Source organism: Orcinus orca, chromosome 18, assembly GCF_937001465.1.
Source record: "Orcinus orca chromosome 18, mOrcOrc1.1, whole genome shotgun sequence".
Taxonomy (NCBI): Eukaryota; Metazoa; Chordata; class Mammalia; order Artiodactyla; family Delphinidae; genus Orcinus; species Orcinus orca.
Window position 1 is genome coordinate 14672104 of NC_064576.1, and position 19101 is coordinate 14691204.

The window sequence follows — 19101 nt, forward strand, 5'->3', positions numbered from 1 at the left end:
CGTTGACATTTAGCTACAGGTGCTTTCACACCTAATGTTCTTTTACCCATTGGAACTGGTGGTTTTTTTAAATATAATTTTTATATTTTATATCTCTGAGATCAGTGTTGGCTTCAGGTTGCTTTTTAGCATTAGATCTCTGCAACTGTACACAGTCGGTATAGGTAGTTTTTATGCCTAATGAATGAAAATCTAAATCGAATATAATTGTCAAAATATTTTCTCCTTCTAATATTGGTGTTTTGAATGCTAGCAACCCCCTGATTTTTCCAATGAGAATTATGCCTATTATTAGGATTTTACCTGATCCTGGGAAGAAAGTTTTGCGTTGAGTTTGTAAAACTACTTCCATGCTCCTCATTTAATTTCCTTTGGGTCTGATAGTATTCTTCCCTTTTACTTTGCCTAAGGGTCTAAATTAAATATCATACGATACGAAACCCTTTAAAGTGGCGTCACGTTCAGAATGATGCTGGTGTTTTCTGCTGGACGCTAAGTCGTCACTACTGAGTTCTACCAAGGCTTGTTGAGAGGTTTTCGAACAGTTTCTGCCTAAGGGAGAAAATATTAGCAATTTTGTGTATATGTGGTAAAAAAAAAAAAAAACATTAGCTAGTGATTTTACTTATTGCCTTTTAAAGATATAAATGAAAACAGATGCCATGTGCTATCCGAAGTTTGGACACAATCAGACCTGTTACATGTATTCTTCTTTTAATTAATTAAAGTTTTGGCTGCGTTGGGTCCTCGGCGCTACGCATGGCCTTTCTTTTAGTTGTGGCGAGCGAGGGCTACTCGTCGTTGCGGTGCGTGGGCTTCTCATTGCAGTGGGCTCTCTTGCTGCAGAGCACAGGCTCTAGGCACGCGGGCTTCAGTAGTTGCGGCACTTGGGCTCAGAAGTTGTGGTTCGCGGGCTCTAGAGCGCAGGCTCAGTAGTTGTGGCGCTCGGGCTTAGTTGCTCCGCGGCATGTGGGATCTTCGCGGACCAGGGCTCGAACCCGTGTCCCCTGCACTGGCAGGCGGATTCTTAACCACTGTGCCACCAGGGAAGTCCGTGTGACATGTATTCTGAAAGAGAGGCCCCAGGGCCCTAGGAGTAACCGCTGTGTGGCGTTGCCTTCAGCGTTTGGTGCTGCCACCTTCATCCCTCCCCCACCCTCCCCCAGGCGTTTGTTTGGTGGGTCTTTTATTCCTGCCCACCGAGCTTCAAGTCTCCTTTCCATCCTTTAAGTGGTTCTCAGGATCACCCTTCCCTTAATACATGTTCCTAGATACTCTTTTCTGGTGTACCTTGTGGTATTTTTCTTCTTTGAACTCAACGCTTGGCCCATCCTCACCTCACTTGATCTAATGATATATCTCTCTTTTCTTTTTATTCCGGGAGACACATGCCCTGGAAGGACAGAGAATGTATATACTCACTGTCGTCTTCTGTTTAGATCCAATTTAGATTTATTTTGGTGTTTTCCCCCTTTGCTTTCTAAGTTATGTCACTTCACAGAGGGCAGAGGCTGTCGGCACTTCTAAAAGGCTCTTGATCATGCTTCTGGGTGTAGATGACCAACCTAGGTACTGTCTATAGGGTTCTGCTGGGGTTGTCCTTGCCTTGAAATTGTACAGATCGGGAGGCTTTCAGTGAATCCTGGTTGTGTTGATGTAGCCACGTCATCCAGTGGGGCTGGATTCCACTTGTGCTGATCTTCCGCATCTTTTTCAAAAAAATTTTATTGAAGTACAGTTGACTTATATCTTTTCCATCTTTTTTTTTTCTTATTTTGCATCTTGAAAGGCTTTTCAAGGTCTTGGCGAGTTTATAAACGGGGTGGGGGAGTGCATCAAGAATGTTTATCGATTGTGTGAAATATTTTTGAAAAAGGTGAATTGCTACAGCATTGTAGACATGTTTTGAAGACTAAAATGTTTACACATTCTGTTCTGTCTCCTTTTCTTCACTGTGTGGTGGGTGCATTTGTGTCTCTCTGGCACTCTCCTCTGCCACCAGCAGGCAGCCTTGCCCTTTGCTCATTTCCACCCTGGCAGATGTTCTTCATCTTCACTCTGTTCTCCTTAACCGACTGAGAGAGAGTTCTTCTCTGTTGGCGTGCTGGATGGGGTCCCCGGAAGTGCACGAGCCTCTGTCTTCCTCACCAGGATGATGACAGGGCTGGCTGCCCCGACAGGCACCTCCTCCTTGGCCCCGGCACCTCGGGTGTAAGTGTACATGTGGAGCTGGCATTTCTAATAAGGTCAACAGGAGCAGATGGGCGAGACAGATGGAATGGATTCTGAGAGAAGGATCAGCTTGAATCTTTTCTTCTCTTTTTATTTAAAAAACGTTATGGTAAAATACATAGAACATAAAATGTACTATCTGATTCATTTTTACTTACGCTCAGTGGCATTAAGTACATTCCCATTGTTGTGCAACTTCCAGCACCATCCAACTTCAGAGTGTTTTCGTCTTCCCAAACTGAAACTCTGAACCCACGACTAACTCCCTGTGCCCACCCCCCTGCCAACCACCATTCTCCTTTCTGTCTATGAATTTGACTCTTCTAGGTACCTTATGCAAGTGGAATCTTTCAGTATTTGACATTCTGTGTCTGGCTTATTTTGTTTCACTTAGCATGTTGTCCTCCAGGTTCATCCATGCTGTGCATGTGTCAGAATTTCCATTCTTGAGGATGAATAATACTCTTCTGTGTGTATATACACCACATTTTGTTTTTCCATTCATCTATCAATTGGCACTTCGGGTTGCTTCCACCTTTTGGCGATTGTGAACAATGCTGCTATGAGCACAGGTGGACAAGCATCTCTTCAAGACCCAGCTTTCAGTTCTCTTGGGTACCTCCCCAGAAGTGGAATTACTGGATCATGCGGTAATTCTGTGTTTCATTTTTTTTTTTGAGGAACTGCCATACTTCTTCCATAGCAGCTGCACCATTTTAGATTCTCACTTAGAGTGAACAGAGTTCCAAATGTTCCACATCGTCGCCAGCACTTGCTGTTTTTTGATTTGTTTTTGATGGTAGCTATTGTAACAGGTGCAAGGTGGTCGAATCCTTTATCTTCTTGAGTGAATCATAGGAGGTGGCTTTGGATGCCAGCCCTCTATGGCAGCAAGGGCTGCGTCCCCCAAACAGTTGGGCAACAGTTCCCTGAAGACAGGATGCCCGTGCGGATCTTGTGCTCTGAGTACAGGTTTCTTTCCTCTTGTTGCCTCTTTTTAATTCTACGCTTGAAAATTAGTTCAGATGCAAACCGCGTTTAGATTTATTTACAGTTTTGTAACTCCTCTCCTGTTTCCCTTTTAACAGGCTTGACTTAAGAAGTCTCTTTCAAGTAGTAAATTAATTTAGGTGGCAAGCACCCCACCCGACTTTTGTTATATGCTGGCGGTTTAGATAAATGGATATTATAATCTCAGCACATTTCTGCCCCGCGCTAGCGTGCCTATTTGCAAGAGCCTACAAAAGTGATGATAATATTTTGTCAGTTTGGGGCCTAGAATAAGAAGAAAAATGACATATTTTCTTATTTGTATTTATGGGATGCCTGTAGGGAAGCTGAAAGCGCCGTCTGGCAGTTTACATGGCTAAATACAGATGAAGAAAGATAAGAAACCCAAAGACTTTTTTTCTAGGCACAGGGGAGAAGACAAGGTCCAGATCAGTTACTGTCAGATGTGTTGGCGATGCATTCTCCATTGCAACCGAATATTTTTTCCCTTCAACTCACCATTTCGTTGAAGAATGGAGCCTATTCTTAATGACTTTATTGATTTGACGATTGGGTTACAGTGTACTTTATTTACTGCTGAAATGTTTTGCTCCTGTCAGCACTTAACGTGAATAAATCTACTTTTTGGCCTCACTTTGATAGGCTGTAAAACTGCTTATATTTGCAGGAAGACTTGCTTTTCCTATTTTTATGTGCAGACACAGTGTGACTTTCCTTTTCAAAATCGTATGTCATAGTGTAGCTGAGAAATAAACACATGCAGGGCGGTTATCCTTGTGTCCTATTAGAGCAACATAAAACAAAATGTGGGTTTATGCCTGAGGGATCACAAAAACAGATTTAATATTTATAATTAAGGTCAATTTTTAAATGATTTATTCATTTACTTTTTTGTTACTGTGTTAAGACTTAGCAGTTTTGGACTCAGATTTTATATGTTTTTTTAAATTATAAATATACAGTATATCCTACATTCACTGTTATGGTTTGCATATGAATTTAATATTTTGTGTCCAGTGAGACCCAGTAAAAGTGCATCTTTTTTTTGTATCACCCAGTTTATGAGCAGAGTTAGAATACGTTACGCTAATAAGTTTTTTTTTTTTTTTGCTAATAAGTTTTACATGAAGTTTCTAAACTTTCTTATGGAAAACAATGTCACGTGTATTTATCTTTAATCAATTATAATAAATTCAGTTGGGGGGGTAAGATATATCAAAATTCAAAATTTTTCATGAGACACTTCTAAAAATATTTCCTAGTACATATTTTGTTATTAAAGAGAAATACAATTAATTTTATTCATTCACTTTCACAATTTTATTTTTAAGCGCATGATAAAACTAGTAACGCTACAGCATTTCATAAAGCTGGACTAGGAACCCCTCTCTAAATAGGCAAGTAGAATTTCAGCAGCACCTGTACTACAACACTATAAAACCCATTTTCAGCCAACTCTAAGATTTCTAATTCATATCTGAGTCCACAATGAAGGGTAGAAATCATGCACTTGAAAAGTAGCAGCATTAGTGAAACTATGGAAGTGCTTATAGCGCTAGTGTGCGGGGGAGGGGGGGGTGGGAAACCCTGGCAAATAGAGACAAATGTCGTTTTCCTTGATACTTCACCCTTAGGAAGAAATGAACTTGCAGGAAAGTAGTAGTTCATGTAAGAAACTTGGGGAACAGTCTCTGGGAATTATTAACTGAACTTAAAATGGCCCTCTTTGTTTTCTTTTTTTAAGATTAATTTTTATTGGAGCATAGTTGATTTACAGTGTTGTGTTAGTCCTCTGCGTTTTCTTGGGGAGTTGTGTTCTGAAGGGACGAGTAATTTAAAGGAAGCGAATTGATTAGGTAGGTGCAGGAAACCACAAGTGTTTGAACAGGTTTTTGCTGGACAACAGTTGTGTGGATCAAGGGCTTTTATGGCGGCTAATTATCTGCCCTGGGAGAAGTGACCATAGCTTGCCTTTCCTTCAGGTGGAAGGTAGGTTCCCTGTCTCTTATTCTTTTCCCTGCTCAGAGTGAATAAATATTTCAAGTATGTGGTCAACTGTACAGCTCTTTACTTTTCCTTTAGGAAGAAGAGAGTTGCTTAGGTATGGTATTGAGAATAGAACTCAGGAGGACTTGCATATGCCCTCCTGCCCAGGACTAGCCCAGCACATCCTGAAACATGCAAATTGAGCTGCCTGCTAAGAGGGGAAGGAAGGAATATGATGCACAGGCATTTGATGTCTTTTTATGGGGGAACAAAAGAGTTTTGATTTTTTTCACTTGGAGTTCAGCCTGGCTATTGTGTGGTAGAGGAGGCTTAATGAATCATTGTTTAACTAAGATCCTGCCAAGTATTTGACCATTAAATAGCCTCCATGTGTATAGAGTTCTTCTCTGACAGACTCTTATTTGATTGTGATTAATTGGCATTGAATTGGTGTTTAATTACCTCCCACGGAATCTGAGAACAGTTTGTGTTTTGATTAAGTTATATGATGTAAAACCCGCCCTGGCGCTGGGGAAGTCAGCTCTGTCCTTGCTGTACCTGCTTTAGTTCCGACAGGCCGACCTCTGTGGTTGCTCAAAGCTCAGAGACTGTCTCAAAGTACCAAAAACCCATACAAATTGGGATTTCAGTTTTTCTTTTAATATGCAAAAGTTTTAGGAATCAAAATTCAGCATAAGTCTGGAAAGGTTTTCTTTTTATGTTGAAATTCTTTTTAAGATATTCATTGGGCTATGTTAAACATTTTATACAAATGGATCCGCTTCCTCATTTCTTTTTTTTTTTGCGGTACGCAGGCCTCTCACTGTTGTGGCCTCTCCCGTTGCGTAGCACGGGCTCCGGACGCGCAGGCTCAGCGGCCTTGGCTCACGGGCCCAGCCGCTCCGCGGCATGTGGGATCTTCCCGGACCGGGGCATGAACCCGTGTCCCCTGCATCGGCAGGCGGACTCTCAACCACTGCGCCACCAGGGAAGCCCCCCCATTTCATAATGTGTCACCGTGTACGCGCACGTGAGATGTCCAGGGGGAGAGATCCACCAGCTGGACACACTGACGATGAAGGGACAGTGGGGCCGGTCTGGTTTGGGTGTCACAGCCCTTAGAGAATAGATGACAGCAGAAGAGGTAGGAGATGATCATTGTGGGGATAGAGTTCCAAATACGGGGTTGGGGGCAGGGGGAGTTGCATTTTAGCAACAAGCCAGGTCGCAGGAATGACGAGAGATGTTCAAAGAAAAAACCATTATATCCCAGAAACCAGCATACGGGACTGTTTCAAAAAGAAGGTCGTTAGAATTGTTATCTGCTACAGAAAAAGTCAGGACGAGTGAGGATGGAAGCAAAGCTGGCTGTTGGTTTTAGAAACTAGATGACGGGTGTAGAGAGGGCAGAAGATGGACGGCAAGGGATTTGTGGGGTTTCTGAATAGGTCATGATTCCATCGTTTGGCTAAGAGATAATGTGTCTCCTAAGCTTTTTATAACTGACAATAGAATACATACAATTATAACTCTTAGAGCAACATTTCCACTTATCACTTTTATCAGATTTTTGAAAGGAGTACAGTAGTTGAAAATGATTTTTTTCCCCTCCTTTTTTTTTCTTTTAAAAAAATCATTGAAGTGTAGTTGACATACAGTGTTGTATTAGTTTTAGGTGTACTGCAAAGTGATTCAGTTATTTGTATATACATATCTATCTATCTAGGTGTCCATCTTTTTTGAGGTTCTTTTCCATTGTAGGTTATTATAAGATATTGAACGCAGTTCCCTGTGCTACACAGTAGGTCTTTACTGTTTTTTGTTTTGTGTGTAGCCGTGTGTATCTGTTAATCTCAAAGTCCTAGTCCTACTTTATCCCCCTGTCCTTTCGGCAACCATAAGATTGTCTGTGATTTGTTTCCTATTTGTATAAATTTTTTCATTCCCTCCTTTGTAATGGTGTTCTTACTTTGCAGTTTTTTCCCCCCAACAAAGGTCCACACACTTACACTTAATACAACCCAACCACATTTGTGTAACATCTATTGGTGGTCCCCACATATTCACACGATGCGCTGGAGATCAACTGAGGTCAGATTTGGGTGTTGGTGGACCCCCCTCCAGCTCACCTTTCAGTCACTTTACATTGGGTGGGTAGTGGGCGGGACGATTGTCTTAAAGTTTAGCCACGTTCTCACACCAAATGTTTTGCTGTCCTGTTTCTGAGCATTACATGTCCTTGTACATGTATTAGAGATGGGACGGGTTGATTTCACACGTTGAATGGTAACTTCCTGATATGTGCCTTTGTGGAGGTGGGACTTCTCTGCTTAGATGAAAGCTTTATTAATAGGTGGTTTTGCCTGCATCTCTGTGGGAACACGTTCCCCAGGTGAGACTGCTACATGTTCTCCCCCACCCCCCACCCAAACCCCCTCCGATCCCCATTCTTTGGAAGATATGAGATAGAGACTGCGCATTTTGCCTTAAAAGGTGGTCAAGGTGCACTGGGCCAGGAAACAAAGACCTTGGAGACAGAGTGGTGCATTCCTGTGGTGGGAGGAGCCCCGTGATAGGTGGTGTCCTGTTCCCTCAGAATTGGCAGTTCTCACCTGGCCCACGTCTCTCGTGGCCACCCCACTTCCTGTGGTTCATGGTTTAGGTATCTCCTGAAATCATGCAGCCACTGCACATGGGCATTTTCCAGTGGACATGCTCTGTAGGTTTCATCCAACACACAGTGTTTCAGAGCCGCTGTCTTAGAGATTTTTCTGCCTATTGCTGTCCATTCCTGACCTTATATGAGCCGTGAGCCAGACTCCTGCATGACATATGCACGAGATCCAGCGGTAAAGGAACTAGCCTGGTCTAGCTTCCCAACCCCTTTCCCCCCCAATGCTTAGGAGATGTAAAGTATCATGGCAGTTGCAGCAGCGTGGTTTTGTGTGTCAATTTGTGGGGTGTATCCACTCCTTCAAGGTCAGTCCCTTTCCAGACTTAGCAGAGAGGGATGTGACTTGCCCTATGTCACAGGACAGGGTAAGGCCTGGAATGAGGTGGCTCTCAAGCCCTGGACTTTGCTTCTGTCCTCATTCATTCTTTTTCAGTCACTTCTTCACTTGTTAATCTATCTATTCATTCCATCTTGAATAACTTCTATAATTTAATTTTGAGGTAGGGTTATTTTAAATGTTTTGCTTTAATTATGGTTAGCCAAGAGAGAATTCCTGGAACTCTTCTAACTCTTCTAATACTCAAAGCATTCAGCATCTAGTGGATGCTGTGGTTGCTAATGGATTCAACATTAGCCAATCAGAAGGGGCTGGGCTGTCAAAGGCCAGTTTGACGATCACCGTTCATACCAGCTGAACACCAGCCCTGCCTATGATTTTATTGTCTCATCCTTATTAGTACATTTTTAATAGAGTTTTCAGATGCGTCTAGTAAAATAGCTCTGTGTCATAGATGTAATGACGTAAATTTTCTTCATCTCTGTAACCCTGGGTGCAAGTCCCCAACCTGGCTACCTTACAGCCGAGTGTCATTGAATTAATTTCCTCCTGCCTCTAAGCTTAAGCTGCCTCTTCTGTAAAATGGGGACAACATCTCGCTCATAGTTTTGAGCTGATGCGTACATAGTTTCTGGCACTTACTTGGTGCTCATGTGGTGTTGGGGGTGTTCTAGAAACCAAGCAGAGCGACCACAAGAAAAAAATCCCACCACATCTCTGGTGTGTAGCACAGGCAGCCTGGTGAAGCTGTACAGGGTTTGTCCGTGGGCACAGAGGCCAAGACAGAACTGGTCCTCGGCTGTCGGCCGGGGGCTCTCAGACTGTCTGGCCTGGGTCGGATGTGTAAGATGCATGCTCACTCCACTAGGCCCCTCCTCAGGACTTCCACCTCGCAACCATGGCTTTGACAAGAGAAGTCAGACCTCTTTGTGACTCTAGGGAATTTTCAGCAGAGGCCCCTTAACGCTACACTCTTCACCACGCCCGTTCACACACAGGTTCTCTCCTATCTTAGCTCTCCAACTAGGCAAATATTTGTCCTCCCACCCGGACAAACTCCACTCTCCGTCAGTCCATCCTCTGGCCTCCTTCTAAGTGCTCAGGCTGTGTTTCCTCCATGAGAACCCATTAGCCTGACCCTGCCTAAGCCTGCAAGTCAGTGACACTGTCTGGTGTCACCCACTGCTGCCGTGGCCGCGTCTTCGCTCTGTGCCACCAGCATCTTGGATCACGGTGCCTGGCCCAGCGTCTCTGCACGTGGGCCGCCAAGCTGAGGTGTCGGCACGGCCATTTCGCACCAGGGCCTCTGGTCTGAAGGGCCGGGTGCAGGGCCGGCCACCTGCACGAGGCAATGTGTGAGCAAGTGAAACTTGATTAAGCACAAAGGAAAAGAAGAAAGGTTGGACTTGGTTTTATGACCCAGATTCTATTTTTATTTCCCCGGAGTTGTTAATGGCCTTTGCTGGTGTGAGTATGCCAAACCAGACACTTCGTATTTCCCCATGCATTGCCCCAGAAGAGAGTGCGTGAAATATCAATAGATGTTGAGATTTGGAAACAAGCCATTTATTTATAGAAAGGCTCGTTGTATAGATTCATACAGAATACACTCAAGCACCCTCTATATGTGAGGCATTGGTCCAGGCACTGGGGTAACAGCAGTGAATGAAACGGGTAGAACTCCTGCCTTAATAATGTCTATATTATAATTCAGTTTCTGTGACTAAAATGGAGACAAGTGGTTATTAGCTTCTGGAAGCAAAGAATGGAATTTAAAGGGGCCGTGAGAATTCCCTGTCAATCCAGTAGTTAGGGCTCTGCGATTTCATTGCCCAGGGCCCGGGTCCAATCCCTGGTGAGCCACTTGGCCAAAATAAATAAAGGGGACATAATTATACATGTTGATAAAACCAGATTAAGGGTTCTTGAGAGAGAACATCATCAGAAATGTTCAGGTTGTTCCTTGTTACTCAAAGTGTGGTCCTTTGAGCAGCCAGCATCCACTTACCCCGGGAGTTCTTAGAAATCAGGAATCCAGACCTCACCCAGACAGAGCTCTTGAGAAGTTACATTTTAATCCAGGGGCCTTGGAGATTTTCATACAGATTATAGCTTGGAAGCATTGCTTTGTGAGTCTTGGGGTCTTTGTGATCAAACTTCACTTGGATGCCCGGGAGCCTTCAAGGTCCTGGAACGTTCACCCATGTGCTTATAAATCAAACCCGACTAGAGTGCTGGTGGATTCCACAGTGATCAGAATTCATCTTTCCAGCTGTGCCCCCGATTGACGTGTACAAGATGGTCACTACGTGGGTTCCAGGTCTTACTGTATATCTCCCTTCAGGATGAGCCCCTTTTGAAATAATTCATTTCATAGATTTGTTTTAGGTTTTTGTGTAAGAGTGGATCTGCACAGAAGGGTTCCTTATGTTAAAAAAAGAAGGTTGGAAAGCCAGTACCTTGTGGTGTTTTATTAGTGAACCCCACCTTCTGCCTTGCCCAGCACTTTGCATTTTGTTAGAGATTGTGTGAGAAATGTGGTCCATGTTTACAAAGGGTGTATAATCTAGATGTAAACTCAAGACTAATATACATGAAAAGTAGTCAAACCACTAAATAGATTATACTATGATATGTTCTGAGAATATACCCAGGCCCCAGGTGGAATCTGGAAGCTCGCTGAAAACAGTCCCTCACCGAACAATGTGTCAGAAAAATCTATGCCTTTAAACATGAGAATCACTTAGGTCTTTGCTGAGAGTGTGTGGAGTCTTCTTTTTGGCTCTACTTGGATGTAGGGTCTCCTCAGTCCTCAGCTCTAAAAGGAAAAATGGAAGTTGGTGGCAAGCTCTGGGCAATAGCATAATGTATCAGCTGGAAGCACAGTATTATAAAAAGATTTTTTTAAAAAACGTAGTTGGGTGCCGGAGCCTGTGCTCCGCAACGGGAGAGGCCACAACAGTGAGAGGCCCGCATGCCGCAAAAAAAAAAAAAAAAAGTAGTTGGGTGGAGGTTGGAGTGCAACTTCACTAGCCTTAAGCAGCCCCAAAGGCTATTGCCATGTTTAAAAACAGTTTAACTATTAATGGTCAAAATAAAAAAGGTTAGTTTTGTTACTTAAAAGGGTAATTAGTAATTCAAAAATTTAACTGTGCAATTCCCCCAACTAATTTTAGAAAGCAAGTCTCTTGTTGGACATGTGGCGCTTGTTCTAGTCTAGGCTTTTGGGTCGCTAGGGGCAGAATCTACACAAGTTAGTTCAGATGAGGAGACCTTGATCGAAAGGAAATGGACATCTCCTGGAGCTGGAACGATGCTGAGTTTCCTGTAACTGAAGCTGGGGAACTGGGGTCCTCATGGGAGCTGGGCCATTGTCACAGGGCTCGTGCCCACAGCCACTTTGCCTCTGATCTTTGCTGGGTATGGCGAGGCTGGTCCACTTTCCTGGCTTCTCTCCTGGCCTTGTATTGCTTGAGGCGGGGAAATCGGAATGACTAGGTGGCTAGTCAGTGAGTTGGCTTCCCCTGGGGAGAGAAAAAATTAAAATTGCGCGTAATACATTATAGACTTGTTCAAGTTGTTTTCTACTTCTGACTTGCCAAGTGTGCCACACTGAATATCTTTGATGCACTCATTAACTCCTGGGTATATGTTCCTAGAAATGGAATTTCTGGGTCAGAAGAGGTACACTCTTAGAGTTTATACATACTGCTCGTTGGTCCCCAGTGTCTTCCTGTGTAGTACAGATGGGAGCGATGTGGATATTCATTATACCCCCATCTAAAATGTGACCTGGCCACCAGAATTTATCGTGATTGTTGGCTCTGTGATTGGATATGCAAGATGGGAGAGGTGGTGGTACTACTTTACCCTAAGGGAATCAAGCAGTACCTGGGGTATTAATTTTAATACTGGGCGCAAGGCATTCACTGAGACTGTCCATCTGAGTCTGGACAAGAGGCAGCGGCCAAGATACGACACCGAGCCTTATGAGGGATCATTGAGGCACCCAGGAGTAGTTGCTGGAGAGGATATGATTCACTTCAGTCGAGTATTTGAAAGGCTGTCATATCAAGAGAAATTAGGTTCCCTTTGTGTGGTTATAAGGGCAGAAGAAGCAGCAGAGGTTGGATGTTCTAGGAAGGCAAGATTCGGTTTGATGTGAGAAAGCCGTCTAACAGAACTGTCTGAAAATGCATTGGGTTCCCCATGTTCACGTGAACTGCCCTTCCCTCTACCTCCCTAGAGATAACTCCAGCAGGGGCCACATGTCATGTGGGTGAAGAGTCATGGCATGTGTGTGAAGTGAATTCATCATTAGGATTTCATTTGGAGAGTTTTGAGAAAAGTTTAGTACTATGAGGCCATGAACTTGGAATCACACCTCTGGTTACAACAGCCTATTTCAGAGCCAGGTGAAATATTCTGCAAACACCATTCGTTCTCTTAATATTTCTTAGTGCAAAGAAGTAACTGTTGAGGACTTCCCTGGTGGTGCGGTGGTTAAGAATCCACATGCCAATGCAGGAGACATGGGTTTGATCCCTGGTTTGGGAAGATTCCACATGCCGTGGAGCAACTGAGCCCATGTGCCACAACTACTGAGCCTGCGTGCTGCAAGTACTGAAGCCCGCGCGCCTAGAGGCTGTGCTCCGCAAGAAGATAAGCCACTGCAAAGAGAAGCCTCCGCATCACAACGAAGAGTAGCCCCTGCTCACCGCAACTAGAGAAAGCCCGCACACAGCAATGAAGACCCAAGGCAGCAACCCGGCCCCCCCCCGCCAAATAAATAAATAAGAAGAAGAAGAAGTAGTAGTAACTATCGAACTTTTTGATCTCACATTTTCTATACCTAGCTCTTTGGTGAATAAGAGTTTAGTTATTTGGTGATCTCTGACATTCTGTTCAGTTTCTGTAGTTGCTATGAGGGGAGATGGGTTTTTCTCATTGTTTTTGCTTTGCTTGTATTTTATACTCTTTGCCAACCCTGGGTCTCTCAGACCTTAGGACTCCCACATCTGGTGAATGGTAAAGGGGTGGTTGACACATACTTACTGTTCATCCCTGAGTAGCCAATATCTCTTTTAACACTTTCTAAGACAAATTGTACTTGTTTCCAAATTCTGCCTAGGTTAAAAAGTTGTATTTTTCCATTGAAGAAGTCACAAGAATTTAAAGTATGTCTTTAACATTTTTTGTTGTGTATATTCCTTATTTGGGCATTGCTGCTTTGAGAAGGTAAAAAATAACTAAATGGGCCACAATATGCATAAGAATATGTGGGGAAATTGCGCATCTGATTTTAATGTTCCTAAAGCAGAATTGATTAAATGATTCCCATCTTCTTGCCCCTCGAAGTGTGATCTGGGCAATAGTTTAAAGGGGGGGTCACCTGACAGCTGGGAAGAAATGCAGACTCTCTAGCTCCCCCAGCACTCCTGAATCAGCAAGTGCATTTTAACAGGTGGACATTGCTACAGTGTCTGGTAGACTTTCCGAGGTGACGTGATGCTGCAGAACCTGGGGGGAATAGTCAGTATCTCACCTTGGTGGTTGAGCACCTGTTAACTCACCGGGCATTGTGACTGGGTTCTTCACCTGCATGAGCCCATTTAATCCTGAGAATCACCTTCTAAAGCAAGCATTCCTAGAGGCTCTGAAAATTTGTCCCTGGTCCTCCAAACGTGTCACTAAAAGATGGTTTCTGGAGTCTGTATTTCCTAAGCCTGAGACAGGAGAATGGAGGCCCAGCCTGTAACGGCGTGGCCTGGCCGAGGGCGAAAGCCTCCAATGTCTGCAGCCCCCGGCTTGGGCGCACCCTGTGCTTCCGGTGAGCCAGGCGCCCCGCGGAGGACAGCAGAGCTGGCTCATCCCGGCAGCGGAAACTCAGCGCCCAGCCTCTGCTCATTCAGTGTCCAGCTGTGGCTTGGTGTGAAGGGCCTCGGGAGAAAGTCACCTCTGACAGAGGTCAGGAAGAGCACCTAGAGGCCCCACATCTCACCTGCAGGCTGGCTTCCTGGAGCCTCAATTATGAAAGAAGTTCAGGGGCCTAGATAACACATTTCTCAGGAGCTGCTACACCAGAATAGGCTGTGTGCGTGCCTGCGTGTGTTGTTACTTCAGTGCCTTTGAATTTAATCATTAAAAAGACCAGATATTTATTACAAATTAGTTCTCATCTTCCAGTCCTGCAGCCTTCAGAGTATACTGTTTGGGTGAATTTTGAGAAGGGAAATAAAAGCAATAAGAAATGATCTTTTAGTCGTCAAGTAATATTTGTTTTCCTGCTTCCATCCCTCTGGTCTTGTTGGATGCTTAAGCATGAGTCGTGTGTTCTTCACACTTGGTGCGCCTCTGAAAACAACAACTTATTACCCTGGTAGTAAACACACAACTTGGAAATTGGAAGAATCCCAAATTTCCCAAGATGTAAGGTGCTATGCACCATCCTGGGGATTAAAAAATCGCAGACAGGTTGTAATCAGTTTTCTTTTTTTTTAAAGTATCACTTAGCAGCATTAATTCTGATAAATCAAAGTTAGTGTAACAATTAGGAGTAATTGATGAATTTTAAATTGTTTACCGCCTCTAGCACTTGAAGTCTTAAATAGCATGGATGTAAAAGGACGGAACATTCTAAAATCCACCAACCCTTCCTGATACTTCCACAAGACCCGCTTCTCCCCTCCCCACCCCCGTTTAAAAATAAGGGCCAAAAATTTCAACTGCCTGCTCACTGCCATTGGTATTTTAATATCTCTTTAGGTAACGTCTATTTTTTTCTTTACCACTGACATTGGCTTATTTCATATGAATCTATAATATATTAAATACATATGCATTTAAAATATTGTTTTAATTTGTTCGTGAATTGTTTCTCTTAAAGGGCCTGTCTGGGGAAATGAGTAATTTCTCATATCCTGTTCTTGCAGGAAGAATTTTGAATCGTTTCTCCAAAGACATTGGGCATATGGATGACTTGCTGCCCCTGACATTTCTTGATTTCATCCAGGTAACGTAACAGTCATGTCAGAGTTCTCACAGCGCAAAGCAAAGTGCCTGTTTTTCAAGGCCTTTTCACAGGGGCTGAGATGGGCCTTTCAGCCTGACTGTGTTATCTTAATTAAGTAAAAGGCCACGTTTGTAAGAGAAAGGTGTGGTTGTGATCGGGAGGCTGAGTTAACATGAGTGACACCTGCTGTAGGAGTGGCTACACAGTCACGGTCAAGGTTGGTTCGAAGCAGTGACATGCTTGGTAAGTGGTTCTCCCGCTGCCGTTCAGCTGTCTGGCGTGGATTCCCTTTACTGTGAGCACATTTCAAAACAGAGAATCACCTCTCATGGTAGCCTAGATTAACTAAATTATGCATCGGATTACCACAAAAGACAAATATTTACTGCACTTTTGTTTTGTGTAAAGCCAGGTGTGGTTACTTACAAAGAAAAGATTAGTAATAATAAGGTGAAAATAATCCTTTAACAAGGACAATAGTGAGCAGTTATGGAAGATACAAAGCCTTTAAAAGCAAGTACCTTTAAGCCAATAATTTGAGTAAGGGATCAAAGTCATCTCAGAAAATGTCTTTTTTGTTTCTGTAGACAGCTTTTCTTTTAACACGTTGATTGCTGTGTCTTAAGGTGTCTTTAAAAAAACAAACCTTCAATCCCACAGAAATACCTTCTACACAGCCTTTGTTTTGTCTGTGGACTTGGAAGTTCTAAAGAATGATGTTAGGTCATCTGAGCTCTAATCTCATTTAGTATTGTTGTGCGTTTGGGATGTTTTTTTCTGTTGTTTAATTCTGTCTACTTTGAAGTGATTCAGGCTGAGGGGACTTTCTGTTTCATTTCCAAGTGTTTTGGACATCAGAAACATTTATCAGGGCTTCCCTGGTGGCGCAGTGGTTGGGAGTCCGCCTGCCGATGCAGGGGACGCGGGTTCGTGCCCCGCTCCGGGAGGATCCCACATGCCGCGGAGCGGCTGGGCCCGTGAGCCATGGCCGCTGAGCCTGCGCGTCCGGAGCCTGTGCTCCGTGGCGGGAGGGGCCACAGCGGTGAGAGGCCCGCCTACCAAAAAACCAACCAACCAACCAACCAACCAAAAAAAACACATTTATCAAAAGGTGTACATTTTCTAAAATCCCAGCTGCTGCTGCTAATACTGATACTTCCTAAATTGGAAGCCTTTTCACATTCCCTAAGTGCCAGTTAACACGAGCCCGTTTTAAGACCAGGAAGGAGGAATGCTGCAGTTAGGGTGTGCAGTCATGGCTTGATACTGATGCTCCCCATACCCCCATTTTTTATTTCAATGCTCAAGTGCTCTTTAAGTCAAAACTTAGGGTCTCTCCTGGAGCCTTTTTTTTTTTTTGCGGTACGCGGGCCTCTCACTGTCATGGCCTCTCCCGTTGCAGAGCACGGGCTCCGGACGCGCAGGCTCAGTGGCCATGGCTCACGGGCCCAGCCGCTCCGCGGCATGTGGGATCTTCCTGGAGCGGGGCACGAACCCGCGTCCCCTGCATCGGCAGGCGGACTCTCAACCACTGCGCCACCAGGGAAGCCCCCTGGAGCCATTTTTATAAAAGGAGCCACAAATACTTAATTTGGAAAATTAACTATGTCAGAAATATCAATAACAGGCCTGAGATTATTCTAGCCATTCCTGTTAGTCACAAAGAAATGTGCCAATGAATGTAGCCTATGGGCAGAGGCCTCCACTGTTTACCAATGTGAAGCAAGCTGTGATTTAGAGGCAGAGTCTTACTGTTCTTTTTAACCTGAGGGACAAGGGTCCAACTTAATCTTGGTGAAACGTAAATACCAGTAGTTCCAATTAGCTGATTTCTTGAATCTAATTGCAATAGTAAATCTCAATATTATTGTCTTCAAGAAAGGAGTTTTTTATAAAGGATGACTCAGTTATCAATTATGATGAAGATCCATTGTCACTTGTTTTGTTTGCAGGTGTCTCTAAGAAGGCTCCCATAATCCCTTCAGGAAGAAATATTTTCTCCTTTATAAGATGGTATTAGTTAAATATAAAAGCCCTGATCCCTGCCATTGTTGTTGATTCTTTGAGAGACATTTCCCAACATTCATTGTTTAAATGGTTATCAGGAGGAATCAGGTGAAACTTAATAAACAATGCAGTAACTGATTCATCTTTGTGTGCAGAAGCCTTTCTCCGGAGGATTTGCGTTCAATGAGTGGGGTTTTGACGAGGTATCACTGGGATCATTTTGAAGTATTTGGACCTGTTGCTCTATTAGCAAGCAAAGATTTTTATTAAAGCCACAAAAATGAAGTCGAACTGCCCTCAAAGAAAGGCCAACAAAAATCAAAATGTAAATTGATTTTTTTTTTCTCTCTTTTTTTGAATTTGGATAGGACACTGTAAAGATGAAAAGAACCCAGTGGTGATCTGGGACTCTTAATGGAATCATGTAAACTTAAAATAAACACTATTATGGTAAGCACATAGAATGAAAACTAATTTTCCAAATCAAATACATTATATTCAATTCATTTTCCCCAATCAACCAAATGTTTAAAACCTGTTAGTTATAACAGCAATCTTCTGGAAATTAATTAGAAGCCTATTAGCTCTGCCAGCTGAGCTGAACCGAATGAAGAGGGTTGCTCGTTACATTTCTAAATAGGCTCCCGAGTTAAAGCAAAGGAAGGTCAAAATGACAATCAGCTTGACTCACCTTATGGCTTTGCTTAAGACGTGGATCTATTTTTTTTTTTTTAAGGAGTTAATTTTTTTTTAAGGAAATTTTATCCACTTGGACTCAATCCTCTAACTTAAAAAGTCAGGATAAAAGGTATCCTGAATATTATCTTTGTTAACAGTAACACCCTCACAAGTGCATAGGAATCTGAAATGGAAGTGACTTTTAGGTCTCTTGTCTGGCCCATCAGCTTCTCGGAAGAGTTTTGTCATCCCCTTTCAGAACTGAGATAGAAAATTTCTTGTGTGCCTTTGATTTTAATGTCATTAGCAAAACGGGCCGCTGACATCAGGAGAACCTGGGTTTTAATGTCTCTCATCTGATTCTTAGGGTCAGAATCCTAATGACTAGCAGGTCTTCCTCTGCTCAGGGAAGTTCGCAGAACGTGAGTCCTTCTAAACCCAACAGCTGACTTTAGAAAGGGTTGGGAAATTCCGTATCAAGAAGTTAACCTTGGTTTGATCTTGTGGTCCTTCCTGATCTACATGTCATCTCTTATTCTTGAGCCAGAAAGAACTTGGCAGGATTTATAGTAACAAATAGAATACAAATCAAAATTCAAAGCTTAGATATCTTTCCACTTTTCAGAGTATTAAAACCAACACTGACATGTTTAATGTTTGTTTCTTACTGAAGATAAGCATGTGATAATACTTTTCAGGAGAATTAAAATCAAGCAGGTACAGAAATAATGTAATTACACTAATCTATGGTAACTTTTTAATCCGTAGCATGCATGTTTCATTACTTTGTCTGTAAGAAAGACAATGATAATTTTGTTGGTTTTGTAAGTAAGAGTTCAGAAATATGGACCATTGGCCTAGAACATAATTGTGTCTCCAGTTAAGTCTGATGCTGATGAATTGAAGACAGGGAACTGAGACAGAGCCCTCATAATGGGGGAGGGGGTATACTCCCGTGAAGGCAGTCAGAAGTCAGATTTTATTATTCCACTAACACAGTGACTGAGATGAGAAAATTCTGTTTAAAATGTGAGCAAGTTTGCTGGCCACATGGAAGGTATTTACTTAACTTTGTCCCTTGGACTTCAACAAATGATTCGTATTTGTGTGAACATTTGTGGGGTTTTGTTTGCTTTTTGTTTTGTTTTTGGTTTCATTTAGTGC

General features: G+C 43.1%; 1 protein-coding gene across 3 annotated transcripts in view; it reads left to right on the forward strand.

Annotated features, from left to right (window-relative positions):
- The window catches only part of ABCC4 (ATP binding cassette subfamily C member 4), a 214174-nt gene that overhangs the window by 128906 nt on the left and 66167 nt on the right, over positions 1-19101 (forward strand). For all 3 annotated transcript variants that reach the window (XM_004273657.4, XM_049701021.1, XM_033435140.2), the window contains one exon: positions 15173-15252. In XM_004273657.4, the coding sequence (XP_004273705.2) occupies positions 15173-15252 (80 nt within the window). The remainder of the gene's footprint in view (positions 1-15172; positions 15253-19101) is intronic.